Source organism: Oryzias latipes, chromosome 20, assembly GCF_053564925.1.
Source record: "Oryzias latipes strain Hd-rR chromosome 20, Olatipes_Hd-rR_3.1".
Lineage (NCBI taxonomy): Eukaryota > Metazoa > Chordata > Actinopteri > Beloniformes > Adrianichthyidae > Oryzias > Oryzias latipes.
The window spans coordinates 6,091,896-6,116,844 of record NC_136256.1 but is presented as its reverse complement, the minus strand read 5'-3'; the positions used below and the strand labels follow the sequence as shown (position 1 = coordinate 6,116,844).

At 41.6% G+C, this 24,949-nt stretch overlaps 2 protein-coding genes across 4 annotated transcripts; both read left to right on the top strand.

Moving 5' to 3' along the window:
• The first annotated feature begins 12,756 nt into the window (after nt 1-12,756).
• On the top strand, nt 12,757-17,372 carry LOC101171205 (uncharacterized). Its single transcript, XM_011488648.4, has 4 exons — nt 12,757-12,933; nt 14,463-14,579; nt 16,278-16,476; nt 16,583-17,372. The coding sequence occupies exons 1-4, from the start codon at nt 12,882-12,884 to the stop codon at nt 17,052-17,054; spliced, it is 840 nt and encodes a 279-aa protein (XP_011486950.1). The 5' UTR covers nt 12,757-12,881; the 3' UTR covers nt 17,055-17,372.
• Nucleotides 17,373-17,535: 163 nt separating this feature from the next.
• On the top strand, nt 17,536-24,949 carry nub1 (negative regulator of ubiquitin-like proteins 1). Of its 3 annotated transcripts, none has more exons than XM_004080832.5 (15): nt 17,536-17,787; nt 19,110-19,229; nt 19,335-19,502; nt 19,585-19,649; nt 19,734-19,798; nt 19,929-20,087; nt 20,184-20,272; nt 21,685-21,791; nt 21,866-22,052; nt 23,200-23,307; nt 23,377-23,529; nt 23,607-23,753; nt 23,837-23,914; nt 24,017-24,206; nt 24,358-24,949. In XM_004080832.5, the coding sequence occupies exons 2-15, from the start codon at nt 19,113-19,115 to the stop codon at nt 24,498-24,500; spliced, it is 1,776 nt and encodes a 591-aa protein (XP_004080880.1). In that variant the 5' UTR covers nt 17,536-17,787; nt 19,110-19,112; the 3' UTR covers nt 24,501-24,949. The 3 variants fall into 3 exon arrangements, 2 of the variants coding, with proteins under 2 accessions (XP_004080880.1, XP_078794404.1); XR_910745.4 differs by having other exon boundaries at nt 17,538-17,787; nt 23,995-24,206; XM_078938278.1 differs by having other exon boundaries at nt 17,538-17,787; nt 24,038-24,206.

Here is a 24,949-nt window from a genome sequence, read left to right as displayed (position 1 = left end):
GTAACGTATACTCGGAGTCAGTGTCCATGGTTACTTACGCTGTGAACCTAACCTGGTCGGGAGCAGGTTTTATTCTCTAAACTCATGGTTTCTGCCGGTCCCCTCCCCTTTTTAAAGACGAAGCGGTATTTTTTGCTTTAACCTTCATTGCCCAAATTTCCGTCACACAGAGACAAGTGACAAGAATGGCTTGTCCTTTTTTGGAGGACCCAATAGACGAGGAGGCTGTATTAATTCGTAGAGAATTACATTTACGTCGTGCGAGGATTTTGAGACCTAGACTCGATTTTCTGTCATTTCCCCATACGTTTTTGTTTGAGCGTTACCGTTTTTCGTTGCAGTCAATTACATATATACAATGAAAACAACATTAGATATCTATTGCTATGTAGATGTTTCATATGTCAAATATTGTCAACAAAGCCTACATCCATGACATGCTCAAATTTGACCTGATTGAATTATGTTTTTATACTTCATTTTTAGTTGCTGCCATGTTCTTTTAATTCCTGCAGGATTGCATCTACATGAAAATGAAACCAGGGACATTGAATTAGATTAATGTAACAATTACTTTTTGGAAACACAATTTGCTAGTACTGCTTAATTTCTTAATCCCATATAAACCTATACCACTTGATCAATTCAAGGGTAGACAAAAGCTCACTTTTAAAAACACAATTGCATGTATTAATATTAAACTGACCAAAGTTTGCAAGAGGGGAAGGTTAACAAAAAAGTCCTCTAAACATTACCGACGTTAAATGCATTTTTCCCCCAGATTGGTTCTGTACACTATGCAGCATTTCATGCATTTACACCAGGAATAACACTTCAAAAGTACACCTGAACATCGCCATTTTTTATTTCACTCCTTACGCTATTTAAAAAGTTATTACAGCCAATATTTTTTAACAATGATTTAAATGCAAACTTACGCATTAACTTGAGCAGCTATGTTTTCCCACACTAACTGTCTCTGTTTTGCAGATGCAGCGGTGTTGCTTTTCTTCTGGAATAATATGTGCTCATATTCACTGTAACTCTGCAGCAGCACGTCAAGTTCAGCTGGCGAAAAATACGCAGACCTCTTCTTTTCCACGGTTGCCATGGTGACTCGTAATATCTGCGCTCCATTGATAATGGCTTCTTATAGTCGCGGTGCTCACGCTTAACTCCGAATCAGTCCACTCAGAGTTGATTGACCTAACTCCGATCAGCTTCTCTAAAACAGAAAACTCAGAGTTGTTAATCTCTCGATTGACCAACTCAGAGTTCAAGTTTAACCTCAGAGTTGGTTGAACCTCCTTTCTGAAACAGGCCCCAGTTGAGTGACGGGGGAACAGAAACCAGAGATTTTTCGAAAGACCGAGAGGAGTGAGTGACGTGCGCGATGCCGTGAGTGGGCGCATTCCAAAGAAACCGAAAGAGACCAGCTGAGGCGGTGAGATCGAAACTTTATTTTTTTTCTTCTTGGGTACCCAAACACATACTTTTCTTTTTTTTACTGGTATACCAGTTTATTTGTTGGGGGCGTCTTTTATTTGGATTACTGGATTGAGGCCGATATGGACATATTCGCGATGCGCGTTCACGTGGACATAATTTCATTGATTCTAGTATGAGCGCTCACCTGTGAAAAAAGAAACTTGGGATTTAAGAAAATTAAATTTATGTTTTGAAGAAATCTACAGGTGTATTTCTGTTTTGAATTATTATTTGATTCTGTTTAAACAGTATTTGAAGAACCCAAAATCAATTTTTACAACATACATTATTGAAATTGTTGAAATTGAAATTAATTTAGTGTTTATTACAACATATTGTCCTATCCACCATAAAGATGTCATAGCATCACGTGTAGTCATGTCCATCACAATGATGTCATACTATAACACGTAGTCCTATCCATCATAATGATGTCACAGCATCACATGTAGTCCCACCCATGTCAATGATGTCATCAAATCACATTTGATGTCATAAAGTTATTTTTTTCCTTTATACCCCAGAGTTTGAGATAGTCAGGTTTACCCCTGAGTTATTTACCCAGAGTACACCTGACTTTTGACGCCGATAGGTTGAAAATCCTTTCAAGTCCCGGACTCTTTACACCATCAGTGTATACGAGTTTGACAAACTTGGATTCAAAATGTTTCTGCTTAGAAATGTGAGTTGCTGGGATGTCAAAGCGAGTCTTTCGGACATTGACAAGACTCTTAAGCAGAATGCCTTGCTGGCCAACCGACTTAAAGCCATTAATAAGGAGCTGGAAAGCAAGAAAGATCTGCAGGAAATTTACTCAGCACTTAAGAAAGTGAAAAAAATGCTACTACACTTAACAAAACATTGGAGAAATATTTGGAACGCGCCAGGAAAAAACTCAAAGAACAAAGATCTCTTGAAGAATGTTGCAACAAAAAGCAGCAGAAAATCGATGAATTGTCTGAAAGCAACCGAAGTCTAGAGGTGACACTTGAGGACCTGCAAATCAGAGTTTGGGATCCTGAAGTTTTGTCAAACACATACACCCAAGCAAAGTTTGACGTTGAAGCTCTTACCCAGAAAAACCTCGACCTAAAAAAACAGATTAAGAGGGTCCAAAAGACAAAGGTGGATCTCGGGCCTTTCTCATTGTACTCTTGTACAATGTGCTCACCTACAGGTTGTTCAGCAGGAAAACGCTGCCGAAAACGCTGCTTTGCAAACTCAGCTGGAAGAGCTGGGGAAGAGGAGGAAAAACAGACTCCGCTATGCAACTGTTGTGGCTAACACTTAATCTCTGAACATTCAGGAGCAAATTTACCATCTAAGACTGCAGCAGGAACAGGCAAAACCTTGGGTGGAGCATTATAATGACATGATTATCATTCATTCATTTACATTTTCTATTCCGTTTTTTTCCCTTTCAGGGTCACAGGGCTGCTGGAGCCTATCCCGGCAACTTGTGGGCGAAGGCAGGGAACACCCTGGACAGTTTACCAGTGTGTCGCAGGGTAGAAAGTCCTCAATCACACACCCATGCACTCTCACATTCACACCTAGGGACAATTTAGATTAACCAATTGACCTATGAAGCAGACATTTAGACGGTGGGAGGAAGCCAGAGACCCCGGAGTGTTCTGTTTCAGGTCCCCCAGCCGGGACTTGAACCGGGGACCTTCTTGCTTTGAGGCAAGAGCGCTAACCACTGCACCACCGTGCAGCCCGTTGACATGATTACATGACTGAAACAATATCATCTATTAGAAACAGGATACATCAAAACAGCTGAAAACATTGTCAATTTGGAAAAGCAAAATCAAGAGATCAAGCAAGAAATTAAACAGCTTCAGGAAAAGTATCTTGATGTGAATCAACTAGAGGTTGAGTACTTAAGTACAAAAATTGAATACTAAGATAAATTGAAGCAAAACATTGTTCTTGGAATGGATCATTCTAACCTTAGATTAAGACTCCAACAGGAGAAAGATCGCGTGAAACTTACAAACGCTCATGGGCGTGCCTTGTTCAATGAGAAATGTGCTAACCTGCAGGTTGTGCAGCCGGAAAACACTGCTCTGCAAACTGGAAGTTGGAAAATTGGAAATTGTCTTTAGCAACATTTAACTAAACAAAAGCTTTACAAATGTTTGTAGATCAATGCAGTGGGTGTTTTGTTAGCTACCGCTAGTTTGAGCTTTCATAAAGAGAAATACTAGATTGCACTTGGCAGAATATTTTTGGTAACAACAGCCTTGAAATAGAGTTTGCTGCATGCGGTTTCATGCTCCAAGTTGGAAGTCAATGACCAAAATTTCATTTTTGACTGACCACACGAGTTGGTTGGTACAAAAAAATCTAACCAACCAACTTATTCCATTATCTTACAAAGAAAAACTACAGGTGCTATTTAAAAAAAAAATTACGTTAAATGCAAACAGAGAGGAGGTCACAACATAATAAAAACATCAGATAAAAACAACTTTTTTTTTCGAAGGAACTCCTGTAATGATGTCTAATCGATCTTTGTTCTCTGCTTTTGAGATTTAATGATGTCTATGATTTATTTTATTTTTAGTCACAAATAAGTTCTTTCTGTTTTCTTGCTTAAAAGCGCCCCCATGAGAAGAGGGGCTTCAGTCAGTCACCTTTAGTCTGAACCAACTGCAAAGTCAAATTCAAACCTGCTGAGAAAACAAGAAGAGATTTACTAAAGGGGAGCAAATTGACAGAAAAAGCACTTTTTCCTAATTCTGCCTCCAGTTAACTCATTTTTATATAAAATAACAAAAACAGCCTAAAAACAGGATACTGTTTTGGATCCTTACAATGACAGTAAAGATGCAACACTCTATATATACATATAATGTTATGTTATGCTATAACAGATTATAATATAACATATTCCAGTATATCATATTCTATCACATTATATTGTAAATATACATAACATACAAATTAATATGTATTTATTATTATTATCAGTATTATTAATTCATTGGAAGAAAAAAATTCTTGGGAAATATCCCAAATTTACTTGGCAGCGTTAGGGTTTTCTTCGGTTTCCCCACAGTAATTGTTAGCAATTGGCTAGTGACTGATAAATTCCCCTCCCTGAATCGCCACATTATTGTGGTGGAGGGGTTTGCGTGCTTGATTGATCCCATGAGCAACGTTGCCAGGAACATTTGACATAGTGGATTTATGTCTGCTCCTGATTCACACATTTAAAGAGAGAAATACTCAGAAATATAAATTTAATCTTTTTTTATGCAAGTCCTCCATCATCAGAAAACCGGCACAAGAACAGTTTTAGGATTTTTACGGACTGGAAACTAGGGTTAGGTATCACCAACAATTTTCAGAATCAATTCCATTCACCATTTCTTTGAATCACTTGATTCAGTCAGATTTTGAATGTATACTATTTGCAAATTTCAACATATTTATATAGAAATACAATAAGTTTGAATCATATTAACCTGATAATTCACATACTGTAAAATGTATTTGTGAAAAAATAAACCAATCCGATTTTCAACATAAAACAGTGTTACATGGTTCTTTGAAATGAGAAGCTCCAATAGAAATCTGCAGATCATTATGTTCCGCCTCTCCTAGCGTTTCAGTTTGGCAACTAGGTGGAGGTCACACTATAGCATTGCACTTTATTAGAGAAGATTTGAGCAAAAAATGTGCTTTGGACCACAAATGCTTAGAAATGTTTCCTTAAAAGAGTCTGAATTGAGTCAGATTGATTAATCGATTTCATCAACCCAGCCCCGCTGGACACATTTGGTTTGCTAAAGGCAAACCAGAGGTTTTTTTCTCCGATAACCTGATCTGGGACCAGGAACTGCTCTCTGACCTGTCTTTAAGGTGGTCTTGGTTTGTTTTCAATCTGACTAGTTTGCTCTGAGTTTTTCTCAGTCGGAATAGGCTCTGTGCTTGGCACGAAATGAATGAACCACATGGCCACAGTGGCTGGGCATTATGGGATGTAAAAATAGTAGGAACATAGACAGACACATGGACAGATGAGTCACAGCAACTCTTTAAAATGTGGTCAGATGAATGCAGGCTCATTCAAACAGCTTTTAATGGGAATATACGTCTATATATAAATATTTAGAATATATGCGTGGACAAAATTCCAGCGTAATTTCAGTGTCACAAATAAGCTCTTTTTCAAACAGCAATTTATCTGCTACTGATGCAGTACATTTTAAATCAAGACAATGTTAACAATGTTAACTCAAGCTCTCAAACCCCTCCACCACGGTAAGGTGGCAGTTCACGAAGGGGGTTAAGCAGGACGTCTACAATTTCTGCCTGTTGTTACTTTGACCGGCCCTGTGAATTCCTGGCCAATGACTAAAGATATCTTTAGTCACTTGGTTTTGTTTTACAAGCTTCAGTTCAAAACAGAAAAGCCAGCTTGACAGCAGACTGAATACAAACCAAACGCAAATGATCAACATTCTATTCTAAAGGATCCATATTCTTTACAAAATGTATGAAAGGTGGCCATATGTTTTCAAATTTTTCTTCTTTGTTATTTAGGGATATATGTAATTCTTTCTAAAGGGACTCCTGGTAACATTTGTTGAAACCATTGGGTAATGCTTGGACTTTCAGTGTTTTTCCAGCATTTGGCAATCCACATTTTTGCATGATTAAAGCTGAGATTTATAAACGCCTCTCACCTTTGTCGTAGTTATGTATTTTTGGAAATATACCTAATAAAAAAACTTTGGCTCCAGTGGGATCTGCTTTAAAGTAATTTTCTCTATATACACAATCTTTTATCAAAAATCTATAGTCCTACTAATAATATACTAATAATCTTATTAAAAATCTAAAGTCCTACTAATTTTTTATCTAAAATCTAAAGTCCGTCTCTAATCTTCTTTAAAATCTAAAGTCCTACTCCTAATGCTTTTTTTTTCTTTTACAATAATAAACCCTCTGTGTCAAACACCCTTGTTTTGATGAAAGGTCTGACTATGAACCTTGCAACTGAGCTGAAGAACTGTGCCACTTTGGATTTTTTCTTCAGCATGTGTTTCTCAAAGACATGAAGAACCACAACATCTGATACTGGATCTTGTAAATTTAATCCTTTTAGTAAAATATATTGTGGTTGACAGACTCTTGTCCTCAATTCCTTTACTGTTTTGGCACACAGCTTGTCAATATTTGCAGTTCTGGTTTCAAAATCGTAACTTTTACAGAGTTCCCAGAGTTTGCTGTGTAGTCTTTGGTACAAATTTGTAAAGTTTTCATAAGAACAGTCAGTATGTCCTCTGAAAAACACACAAGGGATTATTTCTGTCAGGTACTGGTTCAGCAGGAGATGACATTTCGCCTCATTTTGGGTTTGCTTATCATCAACCTGTGTACCAACTGTACGAAGACAGTCAACAGTGGGGAAGTCTTCCACACTCTGATCTTGTGGATTGACTGTATTTTTCACTGGGACTTTTTTCAAGGTGACTTTTTCACTGGGGTGTCTTTGTAAAGGAATCCTCTGCAGTGGATCAACCTTGTTGGTTTTTGTCATTTTACAGGTGATCCTCTTCCAAACAGTTGGCCTCTTTATCATGTAACGTCGAAAACGTAACGCTATAAAACTGCCAAAAAGTGGATCTTTCATTTCTAAAGAAGTTACAATGGAAACTTGTAATCTTTGGAAATTGCACAGGTCTGAGAAGAGGACGTGATGCAGGTTGTTGAACTTTTCCGGAGTGATGTGACAGTGTATCTCCTCTGCTTCTGTCCACAGCCTGCCAAAGAGCCACTCCTGGTGGGCTTCAAATGTGGATTTGATGAAGGACATTTTATTTTTCCTAAAAATTAAAATGATTAAATCCTTCACCAGCTTTTCCATCAGAACTTTGTTGACTTCTTTAATTTCCTGAAGTTCTTTGTCACGCGTCTGATCGTACATTGGACTGCTTTTTGAAGAAGCCTCATTTTTGTCAACAGCAAAGTTTGTTTTTTTGGTTTCTAAGGCTGTTTCCTTAATGAGAGCTTCATTTGTGCCCTTGAATTCCTCTACTGTTTGGTGAGTCCTTTCCCTGCGTTTTGCTTTTCCCTTTCTGTGTTTTGATCGCACTGTTTTTGGGCTCCCCAATGAATCAGTATCCTTAGCACTTTCCGAAGAATCACCATTTGTCCTTATTATATTTTCCATTTGGTGAGTCCTTTTTCGGAGTTTTGCTTTTTTCTTTCTGTGTTTTAATTGTACTGATTCTGGGCTCCCCGTTGAGGCAGTATCCTTTGCACTCTCTGAAGAATCCCCATTTGTCCTAAGCCGCGACATTCTCTATGATTCACCCAAGCCACCTGAAAGTGTTTTATCTTAGAACCAGGGGTCATATATATAGATTCAGAGGGCAGATTTACAATTGTTTTTTGACATCATTTGAAGTCACTAATCACACCAAATGAAATCATCTGGTGTCTAATTACACCTGGTGATGTCATCTGGTGTCATCTGATATCATATCAGATGACAATATCTGGTGTTATCTCATATTAGATGACACCAGATGACATCACCAGGTGTCATTAGATACCAATGACATCATCAGATACCCAGTTATTGATGATCATCTCAAGAAAACCTTCAGCTACAAAGACTATTCAACACCTCAGCAGTAATTGGGCTCTATTTTTCATGCAAAATGTTGTCAATTTGCAACGTACCATTTAATTCAGGACCCCACGTGTTTTATCATTACCTTGTGAGAAAAAAAAAAGAAAAATATTTTTTGTATAATGGCTTGTATAATAATAAAGTCAAGCACAAAGAGGTTTAAACTTACAATGGTTTTTTACACATCCACAGTTGAAGCGTTATAAAAAATGTCAGATTTTGGATTTCAAATCTGGTCTTTGACTTAAAGACCCACTCGAGTGAAAATTGTCTTTAAATGTTTTTATCATGTTTTTATCATGTTCATGTATGTATGTTCATGTATCATGCAGTTTTCTCATCATGAAGGACATTAATAAAGAAATTAAAGATTCAAACTGCATTTCTGAATATTTCTTTAAATCAAGAGCAAAGGAAAAAATACGATTTTACTTGTAAAATTGTAGTTGTTTTGTACAAACTACAACCGGGAGGCCACAAGCTCCCAGCTTCGCTCCCTTCAGATGGATAGACTATAGAACCAGCACGTGCGTATTTTATTTCAGAAAATATGATGAACATGCGCCTCCCTGACACACGCCTGGCAGCCCCTCCTCACGTGCCCCGCCCACCCCTTTACGCAGCGCACTATTGTATACAAGTGTCCTGGAGATTGATATGGCGCTGCAGTTTTTTCACTTAGTTCTAAGTTGTTGGGCTGGTTGCCCCCACCCTTTTTGACCATAGTGACCACGGTGTCAGCTGACGGGTAGGAAGCCAGAATATTCTCATGGATAGGCCTCGTGAGGAGAATAAGATGACAGGGTAAAAAGTGTCACAGTGCCTCGGTCGGTTACCTCCCCCCTCCCAACTCTGCTCATTGGAACCAGTTGCCTCACTTCATCTCATCACCTGCTGTCCTTCATAAGGAGATCCATCCCAGCATTCGACGCCAGTCCGTTATACACTCTCCGGTGCCTACGTCTGGCTCAAAGTTAAGTTACGCCAATTCAAGTCGAAGCCTTGAACTTACCTCCTTTGTGCTCCTTCAGGTCCTCTTCACCACGAGTGCAGCTGGTATCCTGTTCTCTCCTCGTCTCCTCCGCTCAGGCCATGAAGTCCTTCTCCAAGACGTTCTTGCACGACGCTCTGGTTTCCACGCCACATACTCACCTCTGGTTCACGCTATTCTCCTGAACTCTGGGATTGTAAATTCATTAAATCTTTTCGATTGATCTCCTAGCTTGAGTTTACTTCTGGGTTCCAGCATCTGGGTCTGCCTCGTCATCGCCGTTATGACAAAAAAGTAGCCAACGGAGGCTAAAGGATCCAGAACCAGCTGCAATGAACCAGTTATTTCTGTTGTTTCTGACAGAGGTTTTTTTTGATGAGCATTTCATCCTCATTAGTGTTAAGAGTTAATATAGCTTTATACTTTTCAACTGGACACATTTTGATAGAATTTAATTTCAATTCAATTTTATTTGTATAGCCCAAATTCACAACAACAGTCGTCTCGATGGGCTTAGTATAGGTAGTTGAAGAAGTTAATCAAAAGGATCATGAATATATAGAATTCAATAGGAAAATACTAAATTGAACTAACTAAACAGACTCATCTAAACTGGACATCCTGCCCTTATACCCCCTTCCCGTTGATCATAATATTTTAGTAAACAAAAAGGATATGGAATACGAGGACTGGCATTAAAATGGTTAAACAGTCAGATTAAAAACAGGCAGCAGTTTGTCCAACTGGAAGATTGTAAATCATCCCTGCTAAATGTAAGATGTGGAGTACCACAAGGGTCAATAATAGGTCTAACATTGTTCAACCTATATATTAATGACATACACATGGTGTCAAATACACTTGAATACTTTTTATATGTCCACAGAACAAGTGCAGTATATATAGGGGGGAATCTCAGGAACGTAGTAAAAATGGTAAATACAGAATCGGGGAGACTAAAACAATGGTTCGACAAAAGTAAACTCACTCAATGTTAACAAAACTAAATTCATGATTTTTGGAAATCCCCACATACAAATTTAGAAATAGAAGTTGTTATTGATAACCATGTTTTGGAAAGATTGACTGAAATTGAGTTCCTTGGAGTAATTATGAACGACAAAATCAACTGGAAACCACAAATAAAGCAGGTCAGAGCTAAACTAGCTAAAAGCATAGCAGTGTTGGGAAAAATGCGTCATACACTCACTCACAAAGCACGTATAATAACTAATATATATACATCGATAATACTACCGCATTTACAATACAGTGTAGAAGATTCAGGAAATACTTATAAAAGAAATCTGCAGTTCTTATTTTTAAAATATTTTTCAAGTTTTCATTTTTCAAAACTTACATTATTTCTTTTTTCAGTAAAAAATGTTTTTTCACATCTATTTTACATTTTTAGTTTTGTTTAACAGCCTTGGTGTCGATAAGTATGGCTGTTAACATAACAGATGAATGTAAAATCAAAAGTTTGCTTTGTTCTCAGATGGACAGAAAGAGGAGAGTGAAAGGTCAAGCGCGGTAGAAGAAGGCGAGAGGAAGATATTCTCCCTCTAAAAACAGGAAGATTGATGGAAACTGTAAGGTAACAGAGGCTGAAGAAAAAGAAGCAGAGATGGAGTCAAAGCCCATAGATAGGAAACAGCTGGTCAGCAGATGGGGACAGGAACCAGTGAGTGGCTACGCCCACACCTACTTGGACTAACACAGTGTTCCCCAACCTTTATGTGGCTGCGGACCGGTCAACCCCTGAGGATTTACCGCAGCCCGGCGGAATGGGGTGGGGGGTTGCAGGGGATGCTTAATTTTTGTCCGATTTTAAAAAGGACAAAACCTCTGATCATCACAAAAAAACAAATCTTTTAATAATAATGATAACAGATAACACCAGTGGAACATCAATCTCTAGTAACATATTCTGCCAATGAATGTTGTGAGTAATATGTAAACACACTCCATGTGTGGGAAATCACCTGTTGCAATAAATCCATATTTTAAGCAGGACTCCTGGTGGTGATTTTTTTTGTCTTGAAGTCGTAGCCCGTTCTTCCATCTGTTCTTCTGTCCCTGCACTGATCCCTTATCCATTTGCAAGGAAACGTTCCACGTACAACTTTTCTCATTTTTATTTTTCTCTGGGAAGCACTTTGAGATGCTTTGTAGCATGAAAAGCGCTATTTAAATAAAGTTGAAATTGAGCGCTCAGGTGACTGAAATGTAACCAACAGATTCCTGTTGATTTTCAAAACCAACTTTTTTCAGAATGAAAGTCTGTTCAAATGTAGTCATTTTTCCTCCCCTGACCAAACTTTACAGCTCAAATGATCAAAGGTGTAGCTGAGAGAATCCATCCATCCATCCATCTTCTTCCACTCACCCGTGAGCGGGTCACGGGGGCACCTGTCTAAAAAAGCTGCCCCCCCCGGAGGAGCTGGTAGACATTCCCGGGCCAGCCGAGAGACGTAGTCTGTCCAGCGTGTCCTAGGACTTTCCTGGGGCCTCCGCCCAGAATCCGGTTATTTTTCAAAGTAAAAGATCTCTTAAAATAAAAGATTGTCGAAACTTGAAAGAAAAAAGAAAAAGAACCAGGCAATGACAATGTCTTCATTCAAAATAAAATTCAAATTAAGCCACAGATGAGTCACACACTGAAGCAAGGTCCTCCCTGCTGTTGTTCATGTCTTGAGGAAGCGACACTGCAAGATCCTCCAGACCTTTAGCAGCAGTTGATGCAATGACCACTCTCAAAACATCAGCTTTGATTTGGTCCTCTGTCTGGAGATGATCTGTCCAATCTTTTAGGCAACTGCTTTTTTGAGTATTTCTTTATTCAAATCGAAATAAATAAAAATGTGCAATTTGAAAAAGCTCAAATGTGTGACAGCAAGTGAAATGTGTGGACCAAAGTCTCCCTACTCTGTTTCATTCTGATTCATCCATTTGCAGACAAATAGATCCATGTACAGTACAACCACACCCTCAGATGCCTCCTGTTACAGTTGTCCTGAAGCAAGCAACCACTTTGGAACCCTTACCCTTCAGCCATGGAGCTGGGAGAGCCCCGACCATAAAAAAATTGCTTTTAATGAAAAGAACTGCAGATTCAGATGTTCTTGGCAAATGAGACAATGTGACTTTATGATCTCACTCCTCAAACTCACAGTACCTTCTGTATAAAGTGATGCCATTAACATGTTTTTTTTTTCATTTTCTTAAGTCAGCGTCCACATGTTTGTAATGACTACAAGGGTTTTAAATCAAGAAATATTTGGGCTTGACACTTATGCAATGACACCCCCCACCCCCCTACTGGTTACCCGTTTGACTGCCTCAAGTCCATCATGTTTGCTTTTCAAACCAGCTTCAAGGAGGAAGTGAAATTGTCCTTTAGTCTTTCGCTGGATCTTCTGGTTCTCCCCATGAACGACACAGACTCTGCTGTACACAGAAGGGTTGTGTGTCAGATTGTGTTCCTCTTTTGTTAAACAAACGGTGAGTTTGTGTGAACAGGAAAAAGGGGCGTTTGAAACTATTTACACTGTTGTCAGAAAAAAGCAGAAGTTTCAATCAGTCCAGATTCCTGCCTGACCCGGGAACAGGGACATTTAACTCCAACTCGACTGAGGAATTTCAGCCTGCTGGCTGCATGTGCACATCTGCAGAAGCAGAGTTTTACTACGCTGAGCTAATAGGGCCGGAGATGCCTGCATCTGGTGTGCTGCAGCTGCCAACAGGATGTCCTGCTCCTGCTGCAAGCTCTTGAGTGGCGGAGAGAAGCTGCTGCACGGTAAAAACACCACTGTTCATTCTTTTTAGTAAAAATCTGACTGTTAAGGAGCAGTTTTGTGCTTAAAACTTCAAAAAGAGCATATTCTTTCATTTAGATTTGATCTGTTGTGTTTTCAGATCTGATGTTCTTCTGTTTACGAAGCATTGCATTATTCCAAAGGGCTAAGAAAGCATGGCAGTTTATTGAAAAAACAAACGTAACAGTACCTGGATGTTTTTAAAGGTCACGTGACCTTTTCATTCCGTAGAGAAAGAGTCAGATGTTGTGCTCGGGTCATTTGTGTTCACTATTTTAGAAAACAGAAAGAACTCAGTAATCACAACAAATGTATGTGAAATTACAAATGAGCAACTATAACATTTGATTTCGTTTTTCATACTTTTGTCTGTGACAGTTGTAACACTTCTAACTTTAACTGTCCCGCTAATTTATTCTTTTGTGTTAAAACTTTTACGTCATACTTTTACATATACCTTTTAAGCTACGTTCACACAGCTCTCCACAACACGCGTTCAAACAGCCACAAATGCAGGTTTTGGGCTTTTGCGTTCAAAACTCTCACGTTTACGCCTAGCCATGAAAGTTTGTACGACTGATTTTGGTTCAAGAATATGCTTGGTGTGAACGTAGCTTTACCCGCATAAATGTTCTGCTCCCTGGTGGCCAACGTGAGTAAAATGCACTTAATTGTAGAAGAATAAGGACATGAGAAAAATTTAATTCTCACAATATAACATTCTACGTGTTGTTTAATCAGCGCCCAGAACAACGTCCCTTTTTTGGAGTGCTATACACGACGATAGATTATTTCATTGTTTGTTTTTAATATAAAAGACAAATGTGAGGACTAGCTACCATTGCAACATCACAGGAATGAAGGTGGATTTTTAAACATTTCTCTTATAAAAATGTAATTCATATTTTGACCACAATGTTACAAGAATACTAAGTCTGTGTCCCATTTTGTCTCTTGCAAATGTTATAATGCTTTTAGGTTTGTTATTTCTGTTTATGAAATGTAAATGTATAAAGAACAGCATGGTTAATTTTGCTGCTTACTATGTCTTAATCTTTATACTAAAAAAAGACAAAAAAAGAAACAGTAAAAACTCATAAGCTCAGTCCTAACCGAAGTATACGTGAATATAGGCCTATAAGTCCTGGAGACTGCACTGTTCAAATTCACACAAGAAACAGAAAATGAACTATTAGAATCAGTAATGACAAGATAAATTTTTCATCCGGGGTCTCATATAAAGATTAATTTAAATTAAACTTTTATAAACATTTCTATGTTTTTTTTTCCTTTAAAATTTATAACTAAGACCAAAATTCTGGGGTTTGAAGGATAAAATTAAATATTAAATAAAAATGAGCAATGAAAGCTCCAACAGTCTGAATCCTACAATTGACCTTAACGGAGAACGCAGTCGCGTCTGCGCAGCCGCTGGAAATCAGAATCCTTAACTGCACCTGCACAGGTTAGCTCTGTGACCGCGCCTCCGCGTGTCTGTGTGCTCGCGCAGAGATCAGCACGGAGGAGGAAGAGGAGGAAGCGGTGTGGAGGATGGACGTGTTTGACCTCAGACAGCAGTACAGGAGCTGCAGGGAGAAGCGCCAGGAGGTGCTGCTGCCCGGGACAGGTGAGCTACTGCCTCTGTTAAGATAGTTTGCTTTGTTTGCGCACGAAGATGAAGCGGCACGCGGTGGGAAATGAAAATCAGAGGAAAGAAGCTTTATTGACAGAGAAGTGTTAATTTTCTGCAGAAAGGATTACCCCCAACCCCCACCGAAATGTATTTAAGGGGTGGGGGGGTGGGGGGGGGGGTTGTGTGGCAAGCAGAAAGACTCAGAAAAGATGTTAACAAAGGTGTTTAATTTTTTTAACAAAGGCTGCATGTCATAAACAGATATAAATTTACATGTTTATTTATTTAGTTAAATAAAAGCCCCTACCCTTAAAGGATCTATATCATGCTTTTCTTGAGCCTATTCCATATATCAATCTTTGGATATGTAAAAAACCCTGTACATCCCCTCTCCCCCTCCTCATGATGAAATGAAAGAAAAAATCTCACTAAATAACAGTTTTTTACCACAAAATGTGCTATTTTGATCCTTTTTTCTGAATAGCTTTATGCCTTTTATTGTATCTTCCATATTTCCATATGTATGATCATATTTTACCTTTAGCACACCAAAGAGCGATCTTTTAAATGAAATGTGAATTATTTTTGCAACTAATTTTCCTAACCAAAAGTAAGAGGACTATATATCTGAGGCTCCGCTTTTTACTCCTTGTGGGTGCCGCCCATTTCATGACAAGTTAGGTTGTCTCCGAATTCCCACGCTAACCCCTAACTACCAAAAAACGATAACTGCGGCACTATCTAGTGCCCCGAATTGTATAAGTTATTCAGACACCATGCTCACTACTTTTTTTTTTAACAGCGGATATGACGTCATCGATTTCACAAAGTTAAAATCTAGTTAATGAGCGTTTTGCGACGATTACTTATGAGTCCACTGTCTTCCGAAGATAAAAAAAACATTGATGATTTTTTAAGAAAATACATTTAAATACATTTTTTTCTGGCAAAAATGGTTCCAGCGCAATGCATTGTGGTCTGTATTCACTGATCTAGTTTTTTTTTTTTTGCAGAGACTTCTGGGAAATTTCTAGGGCGCTCGATTTGGGACTTGTAGATTTGGACAGCACTACAAAATGGCGAACGCACTATAAAGTGCACTATATAGGGGTTAGGGTGGGTATTCGGACATAGCACTAGAGTCAGCCTCAGCAGCGTGTCTGCATTTCATCCACAAAAACAAACAACATCCGAACTTATGCAAAGATGGATGTGCATATTGGGTGGACAACCCATCCCTCCAAATGCCCCTACAGTTGAAGGGATAGGGAGAATCCGTAGGGGAAAAATTCAGATTCGCCCTAATAGATCTGTAATTTGTCTTCGTTTTCCTCGCCTGACCTGGAATCTGGCTCTAAACTGTACGCTGGAAAGCTCCAAAATTCTGCCATTTTTGTTGCAGCGCTAATGTTAGCTTGGGGCTGTAAGCTAGTGGGAGAGAGTATTAATAAAGGCATGATGGGAAATGGGTGCAGTTTTACTCCCTGCCAACAGTCCCTGCCAGGACTCAGAAGTGAATTTCTAACTAACTCCTGCTGCTCTGCAGAAACTATGTCCTAGAAAATGACATAGGAATTTTGATTTGGGCTAAAAATGACATAATTATAATTAAAAGACGGCTGGGAACACTTTTACAATAGATCAAAAGATGATTGGAGTGGAACTTTAAAGTACTGTCTGATCTGCTTCCAGTGTCCGAGGAGCGGTTTGAGGCCTTCAGCATTGTCCCTGTTGCTCAGGGTTTAACTCTGCCATTGGAACCAATCAGCTCCATATCTTCAACCGCCAATTTTGACTGCGACCCAAAGATGTATGACCCCTGGCACGTCCACCTGGACCTCCATCGGAGATCCCGACCTGCTGTCTCTGCCCAGTCACCGCTGTTGTTCAGGTGCACTGCTCGTCAACCTCCCTCATTTTGGTTCGCTTCCACTGCACTTCTGGAGAACAAAGATCTTCACATGAAACCGGATCTGTTTTTTTTTTCTTCTGTGCAGGCCTAGGCCTTCCTCTAAATCTAGAACCAGAGAACCATCAGGATCTCCTTGCAGCTCCAAAGAAACCTCACCCAGTGTGTTCTCTGCACAAGAAGAGCGTGTTTGTACTGACAGATCTGAGCTGCGTTCAGACCTTCAGTTTTATGGCAGACCTGGTTCAAGTCAGGTCCAGCGTTCTCTGGATCCCAGTGAGGAGGTTCCTGTCTCCTCCTCCTCCACCCTGAAGACCAAAGTTACCAACTCTGAAGAGACCCCTACTTTGGATAGTTTCTGCCCCCACCCTACCACTGAGGAGCAGGAGCAGAACCAGTCTTCTGGCTGGTGTTCAGCTCTGGTTCCAACTCCCAGGTTTGGCCGCCAGCTCAGTGAAGGAGGAGTCTGTTCGTCCTCTCAGAACCCTTTCCCATTCCCCAAACGGAGGCCTCCAAGGCTCTCTGAGGCTGCGAGGAGGCTTGGCCTGTACTCCCCATGAGAGCCTTGCACAACCTCATGAACCAATCAAATCCAAAAGCACCAGAACAGGAAGAGCTCAGACAACGTTTGAGAAGCTCGGGAAACAAACCAAGAACCAAATCAGTTCTTCTTATTTCCGGTTCCCTGATCTTAATGAGGAGGGTCCTCAGGGAGCGTCAACATATCCACCAATTAGTTCTCAAGAAGAGCCATTGAGGATCCCCTTTTGTGTTTAGTTTTGCAGTGTCCATTATAAAGAAAAATCAATAGTCAAATGTTGAGAGCATTATCCTGTGGTTCTGGTTAATCTTTACATAAATAAAATTAGCAAAACTTTTTTTGAGTTTTTGGTCTGTTGATCACACATCTTATGTTCAAAAAGAATACTTTTGAGTTTCAAATGCTTAAATAAAGTTAGTATAATATTTCCAGCCACATTTGTATACTACTTTTTTTAAATGTTGCTTTTTGAAAAAGACGGAGAAAGTTGGACCCTCGTCAGACACCGTAGTTTTGCCAAGATCATCTATTGTTGACGAGCTGATGGGTTGCTGGTTCCTCGCGGGCCGGAACTGGCTGGTTTTTCGGGCCGTGGTGCGTGTCGCGGATCTCTGAGGGTGTGGGGGCTCTTCTTGGGTCGCAGTTTCTCTGAACCGATCCTTGGCTTCAAAACAACATCGTCACGTCGCTCCACATCTGCAGGCTTTTGACTGTTTTGTCATCGTGACGGTTCCGTTCCGTAAACAGTCGAGGTGAGTTCTCACTGACATGTTCCTGTCCGATCCCGAACCAAACTTTCGGCTCAAAACGGACCCTTTAGTCCAGTTAAATGATCACAAATTTGTTAACTTTTGTTAGCGCAGATCTGTTGTAGGTCACACAGCCGCACCAAGTTATCCGGGTTGTGTTGAGCGAAACCTAACGACAGACTCAGAGGCTTATTTACGTAACTTAGCATTTCTATCGACATCTGATTAAGACAACAGTTTTAAATCTGCTCGTTTTCATGATGAACAGACGCATTCCTACATTTCCCAGAATGCAACAATGTCTTCCGGTCAAAACACCCGAACACCTACATAAATAAACATTTCAAATGATGAAACGACACAAATTAAAACATGATTGGGCAAATCTATAAGCTTTGATGTGAGTTCTGCCTGGACTGAGTGACCCCCCCCCCCCCCTCGTGTCCCAAACAGGAAGTACCCGCTTGTTCCAAAATCCCATAGATTTTTATAGAGAAATAAACAGCTGTTAGTCATTTTATTTGTCAGAATAACTATTCTTGCTGTCGTCTGTTATTGATAATCCTGATATTTCTCCCTTTTTTCTTCTGTAGGCAAGTTATTCAAGTTATAAACTGAGCAATCAGATGCCTCAATAAAAGTATCTGGGCTCACGTCACACATTAAAAACGAATAACAGAGGCTCTGTCAGAATTCTGACCCCTATATAATGCACTATAGTGCGTTCGCCATTTTGTAGGGCTGTCCAAATCTACAATTCCCAAATCAAGTGCCCTAGAAATTTCCCAGACATATTTCCCAAAATGTGATTTTATGCTGAAGATGACCTTGTCCTTTCCTACACACATATACTGGTTTTAATGGCTGCTCTGTTTACAGATCCACGAATGTCTTTTTGTGGTGCTGTCTTGTTGTTAAAATTATTCATCTATCCATTTTCCAAACCTGTTGGATCCCTTTCGGGGTCACAGGGTTCTACTGATGGGCAAAGGTGGGGTCCACCCGGAACAGTCAGTCGCAGGAATGCACAGACACATGCACACCAATTTAGAATCATCAAATTAACCTATGAAGCATGTTTTTGGACTGAGGGAGGGGAAAACCCACACATGCTGTGAGGTGACGGTGCTAACCACTACACCACCATGCAGATCTTTTTCAAACTAGTGCCCTCCGATCTGTGAGCACCAAGGATGGCATTTTTAAGGATAGAAATCAACTCTTATAACTTTCGCAGATTCTGCTTAACGTGAAATCAGGAAAGAAGCGGGTCAGAAACCTCACAGTTGTGTGCGCAGTCCCACTTCCTGCTGGTGTTTTCACAGACCATGGCAGAGCAGAACATAGAGGCCAAGCTGAAGAACTTGCTGAAGCAGGAGAAGGTCCAGCTGTGGAGTCCTCCGTACACCGATGACGATGACCAGCCGGGACAGATGCACATGCAGGTCAGCCTCACACGAGAGCAGAAACTCTGCAGCTTTTATTGTGAAATAAAAAAAAAATACCTGTTTGTTTTCTTTTGTTCTAACATCCTGTTCCTTTGTCTGCAGGAGCTAGCACAGCGTTACGCTCCTGTGCTGCATCTGTCAGTCACAGAGTTAGGGGGCGCTCTAGAGTCCATCAGAGTACAGGCGGTGAAGAGGGGAAAGAGAAACAAGATGTTTAGAGAGACCAGCGTAGCCACGCTTGAACTGCTGCTGCCCAGAGACAGCAGGAAGGTGGGTCTTCATGACTTCTCCTTTATGCTTCAGAGAGGGTCTGCAGATGTCCTCTGAAGCAGTGATGTCCGTTTGTTTCCAGAATCTGAAGGGGAGGAGCTTCCTGCAGACGAGGCTGGACGTGCCGCTGCAGCAGTTGGTGCAGAGGTAAACACCCGAGGTGGAGAAATCACAGGTTAGGTCAACCCCCGTTTGAAGAGGGGGGGGGTTAACGTCTGTGTCTGTGTGCAGGATCAGGGAGGAGTTTGACCTTCAACACATCAAACTGATCCTCAATGGCAGAACTCTGTGCGCAGGTAAGACTATAAACCCGTAGGAACCAACAGGGACCTTCAGGAACCAGAGACATTGAGGAACCTGGAGACCCTCAGATGCAAAAGTTATTATACCAGTTAGCTTTGATGTAGAAGAACCTTGCATTTTCAGATCAGCGTCTGGATGAGCAGGGTGTGAAGAATCACAGTAAGGTGATGGTGCTGAAGGTGAGCGACTCTGAGCAGATGAACAAGGAAGAGCAGGAGAAGAAGGAGCAAAACGAAAGCCTTCAGAGGACCCAGAAAGGCTTCCAGATCCTGTCTGAGAGAGGTAGGCCTCAGTGCTCTTCCCTTTGGGAATTGGACATTTACATTTGAGATTGGGACGAAAAATATTTGGCTTCTATGGCTGATCTGTCTGAACCAGATGGCAGCGAGGATCCAGAGTCCGTGCCGTACCTGGAGATTGCAGACCAGAAGGGAAACCCACTAAAGATCCCACACCACGAGAAGAAGGTTTGGATCCTGCAGACACTCCTCTTCCTAAAGTTTTGTTCTTTAGATTTTCTTTCCACTCCTGGTTCATCAGTCTTTCATCTTGCAGCTCAATTGTGTTTTATGATCATCATCCTTGTTTGAATTCTGGATAATCTCAAAAACCTTTGCAAAACGTCGTCTAAGTCTACTACAATTATGCTTGGTCTATACTAAGGCAGGATACTTGAAGTTTACTATATATATTATCTATCTATACACTCAATGTATCAGCTCCACCTTGCTAGTACCGGGTTGGACCCCTCTTGCCTTCAGAACTGCCTTAATCCTTGGTGGCAGAGATTAAACAAGATACTGAAGACATTCCTCAGAGAGTTTGGTCCATATTGACATGAAAGCATCACACAGTTGCTGCAGATTAGTCGGCTAAACATCCATGATCCCAATCTCCCATTCCTAAGATCTGGTGAGTGTGGAGGCCAATTGAGTCCAGTGAACTCATTGTCATGTTCTACAAACCAGTCTGAGATGATTCCAGCTTTAAGACATGGCACCTTATCCTGCTGGAAGTAGCCATCAGAAGATGGATACACTGTTCAGAAAGGGATGGACATGCTCAGTAACAATACTCAGGTAGACTGTGGCGTTGGAACTATGCTCAGTTGGTACAGGAGCCCAAAGTGTTCCAAAAAAATATCCCCACATCATGACACACCTCCAGCCTGAACCGTTGATCCATGCTTTATGCTGTTCATGCCAAATTATCCAAATATTGCAGCAGAAATGGAGATTTATCAGACAAGATGTTTTTCCAATCCTCTATTGTCCAGTTTTGGTGAGTCTGTGTGAATTGTAGCCTCAGTTTCTTGTTCTTACCTGACAGGAGTGACACCCTGTGTGGTCTCCTGCTGCTGTAGTCCATCTATCTCCAGGTTGGACATGTTGTGGATTCAGAGATGCTCTTCTGCTGACCACAGTTGGAACCAGAGTTCCTTTGAGTTCCTGTTGTCTTTCTATCAGCTGGAACCAGTCTGGTCATTTTCCTCTGACATCAACCTGGCATTTCCACCCACAGAGCTGCCACTCACTAGATATTTTCTCTTTTTCTGACCACTCTCTATAAACCCTAGAGATGGTTGTGGGTGAAAATCCCAGTAGATCAGCTGTTTCAGAAATCCTCAGACCGGCCCATCTGGCACCAACAACCATGCCAGCTTCAAAGTCACTTCAATCACCTTTCTTCTCCATTCTGATGCTCGGTTTGAAATCGTCTTGACCATGTCTACAAGCCTAAACGCACTGAGTTGCTACCATGTGATTGGCTGATTAGAAATTTGCTGGACAGGATTGCTCAGATCAGTTGTCATGACTTGTCAAAGGTCACACTCTCAGTTGCACGTGATTTATGTGTGTGTGTGGATGTGTGTGTTCAGGCTCTGATCCTGGCCATGGGTCTCCACGAGAGAGGCCGTGCTCTCATGAAGAAGCAGCAGTACGACAGCGCTCTGTGTCACCTGCTGCAGGCTGACGAGCAGTTCAGGTACACGGCTGCACCTCCGCCCCCCTCCCCCTCCGGCAGCATCTCCTGTATTGAGTCTGTGTGTGTTTGTGCAGTAAGTGCGGCTCTGCGCTGCTCGCCTCGGTGGACAACTTCTCTGTCCTGCAGCTGGACATCGTGTGGTGCTACAGAGCTCTGGAGGCGCTAGGCTGCCTGGAGGATGGGCGCGGCCGGCTGCAGCGCGCCGAGGACGGCTTCCTGCGCTGCTACGGAGAGCAGCAGCAGAGGCTGCTCAGGATCCAGGTGAGACACGTGGGCACTCACGTGCACGCACAGGCAGATGGTGAGAAAAGGCTTCAGTGAGAAGTTTCTCTCTCATTATATGCCTGAATGGAAGCAGCGAGCAGGTAACCTTTCACTGAGATGGTTCAAAGATGAAGAAGGTTCATTCTCTTCATGACCTGCTGCCAAACATAAACCATCTCACAGATTCTGCTATTCTTGCAGCTGTGAGGTCTTCATGCTAAGATGAACTACTTTGTTTGATATATATATTATTTCATGCTCAGATTCAGCTTTTTACACTTTGAAGTCCCAATTAAATCATTTTTTGATCTCTTAAAAGTGTTCCCAGTGGTCTTTTTATTATGATTATGCCATTTTTAGCCAAATAAAAAAAAACTTTTTTTTTTTTTTTTGGGCAGTTTCTGCTGGAGTTCATTAGAAATTCATCTCTGAGCTGTGGGCGGGACTGTGTGCACGGAGCAACCCTCCCCCTTCCCATCCCTGTTGTTGAGAGCTCTCTGTTTATGTGCTCTCCCATTAGCTTACAGTCTGTCACATCCCCAACTTAACATTAAAGGTGAAACAAAAATGGCGAGCCATACAGTTTTGAATTAATTTTTCTTGTCTTATTTCATCATCATTAAGGGGCCTCTGTGGGCCCTCCCTCAGTCTGGGGCCCCTGGAATCAACCACCTTTACCCCTTTTCAGCAACCCAGCATACATGGATCTATTTGTCTGCAAGTAGACGGATCAGAATGGAGCAGAGCTGGGAGCTTGTGTTCAGCCCAGCGTATTTATAATACTTTGGGCTGTTTTTTTTTTCAAATGGCATTTCTTCGTCCACTCCTATTAACTATAATTTAAATAAAAAAAAAAGCAAATACAATTTTGATCGTAGGTTTCTTTATATATGTCATATATATATATATATATATATATATATATATATATATATATATATATATATATATATATATATATATATATATATATATATGACATTGTTCTCCATCATTAGAAAAATGCCCCAAGAACTTGTTCATCGGAGTGGTTCCTTAATCGTTTTCACGAGTAGATGAACGTCAGATGACCGCCACTGACGAACAGCTCCAGCAGAACTGCATGCAGCTGTCAAACAATAAATCACACATCAACTGGTTTCAGGGAAACTCTGGCCGAGAGGACGTTCTGTTCCTGCGCCTGTACCTCCTGCAGAGCCTGCTGTCCTACATCGAGGGGAACGACGCCCAGGCGCGCCTGCAGCTGTCCAAGGTGGGTCGCCGCAGCTCTCCTGACCGGCTCTGATGCAACGCAGCACTCAAATGTTTGCTTGTCTGTCAGGTGGAGTCCCTGTACGCCCGCCTGTGTCCGGACTCAGAGAAGATGGCTCAGCTGATGGCGCTCGGGTTCACCGAGAGAGAAGCTCGTCTTGGACTGAGGGCGTGTCACGGAGAGCTGCAGGAGGCTGCCTTGTACATCAGCAACCGCCAACAGGTCCCGCACACGTGCACCCACACGCCTGTGCTCTGAGATCATTAGAACGCCTGGTCTGAGTGTGTGGTTTCCTGCAGGAGCGGCAGGAAGTAAAACAACGAGAGAGGAAGAAGAGGAAGAGGAGGATGGACGCCATCTCCACCCTGACAGAGCTGGGATACTCCAGGAGAGATGCGGCCAGAGCATTGCACCTCGCTGACGGGAACGTGGACAGAGCCTACAATGTCAGTCTCACGTGCAGCCCTCCGTGCACATGCACGGGCACTCTTTGTCTCGTGCGCCTCCCAACTCATTGGTGTGTCTACAGATCCTGCTGGACTCCAGTCAGCCTGAAAGCTCCAACAACAACCTAGAGGAGGGAGTCGGTCTGGAGAATATTGATCAGGTGTGCCCTGCTCTTCCGTGTGTTTCAGTGTTTTTGTGTCTGTCATTGTGTTTGAGTTTGTGCCTGTCACTGTGTTTCAGTGTGTGTTTGTGTGTTTGTCAGCTGCTCTACCTCGGCTTCCAGAGGGACTCGTCTGAAGCCGCTCTCAGGTTGACGGCGGGGGACGTCCAGGCCGCAACTCAGCTGCTGCTGGACAACCAAGGTGTCCTCTCCCCAGAACTGCTGAGTCAGCCTCTTTCCTCTCTTTCCTCGCCATCGTCAGAGGAGCCCAGCACCTCCTCCACCACTCCAGGTAGAGCCAGACTCATTTGTCTGTCCACTTCTTCCACAATGGATTTTTAGCTGAAACCCAAACTGGACACGGGGAACATCAGAGGAGTTCTGTCAGAACCTGAGCAGCGTGTCTGTCAGTGATGGTCAAATTTTTGTTTTTGTTCTTTCAGAGGAGAGTGAGCTGGTCAACGAGGTTCTGGAGGACATCCCCCGTCATGAAGAGGAGTATCTGGACGTGACGCTGGAAGAGGAAGGCCAGCTTATTGCCACCTTAAAGGCTTACCTGAACCCGGGACCCGTGCACACCATTTGACGGTCACATGACCCGCTACGTGCGGAACAGCACAGCACCATCATGCTTCCATCCTGAATCCACAAACAAATCCCGAAAGTCCGGGTTTCAAGCAGGCTCTGTCTTTTTTCAGAGATTGTTTGACATCTAACCAATCTGAGCAAAAACAACAGATCCAGCCTGGGTCAGAACCGAGCCAGCCCCCGACTGATTCTGTGTGTGTCCCTCTACTGTGAGAAAAGTGAAGATGAAGAACAGCCATGACTTCTTCAGTGTCCTGCTCTGATCAACTCCTGGTACCCACCACAGATTGGACAATTTGAGGCAGACATCCACCGAGTCTTCCAGAACCTTCTGCTTATCAAACAGTGTTTGTAGATGAAGGTGCTGCAGAGTCCTGCTGCCTGTTTGTAGTTGCTGTACATTTTTGTGTGGACTGTCTCAATATTAAACATGACGGATTAACTTCC

Excerpts from the sequence above, each read along its gene's own strand:
- LOC101171205 (XM_011488648.4), top strand. The coding sequence starts at position 12,882 with ATGTCCTGCTCCTGCTGCAAGCTCTTGAGTGGCGGAGAGAAGCTGCTG. Across the intron at positions 12,934-14,462 it reads CGGAGAGAAGCTGCTGCACG|AGATCAGCACGGAGGAGGAA; the intron begins GTAAAAACACCA and ends GTGCTCGCGCAG. Across the intron at positions 16,477-16,582 it reads CAGTCACCGCTGTTGTTCAG|GCCTAGGCCTTCCTCTAAAT; the intron begins GTGCACTGCTCG and ends TCTTCTGTGCAG.
- nub1 (XM_004080832.5), top strand. The coding sequence starts at position 19,113 with ATGGCAGAGCAGAACATAGAGGCCAAGCTGAAGAACTTGCTGAAGCAG. Across the intron at positions 19,799-19,928 it reads TGGCAGAACTCTGTGCGCAG|ATCAGCGTCTGGATGAGCAG; the intron begins GTAAGACTATAA and ends TTGCATTTTCAG. Across the intron at positions 23,530-23,606 it reads ACATCAGCAACCGCCAACAG|GAGCGGCAGGAAGTAAAACA; the intron begins GTCCCGCACACG and ends GGTTTCCTGCAG.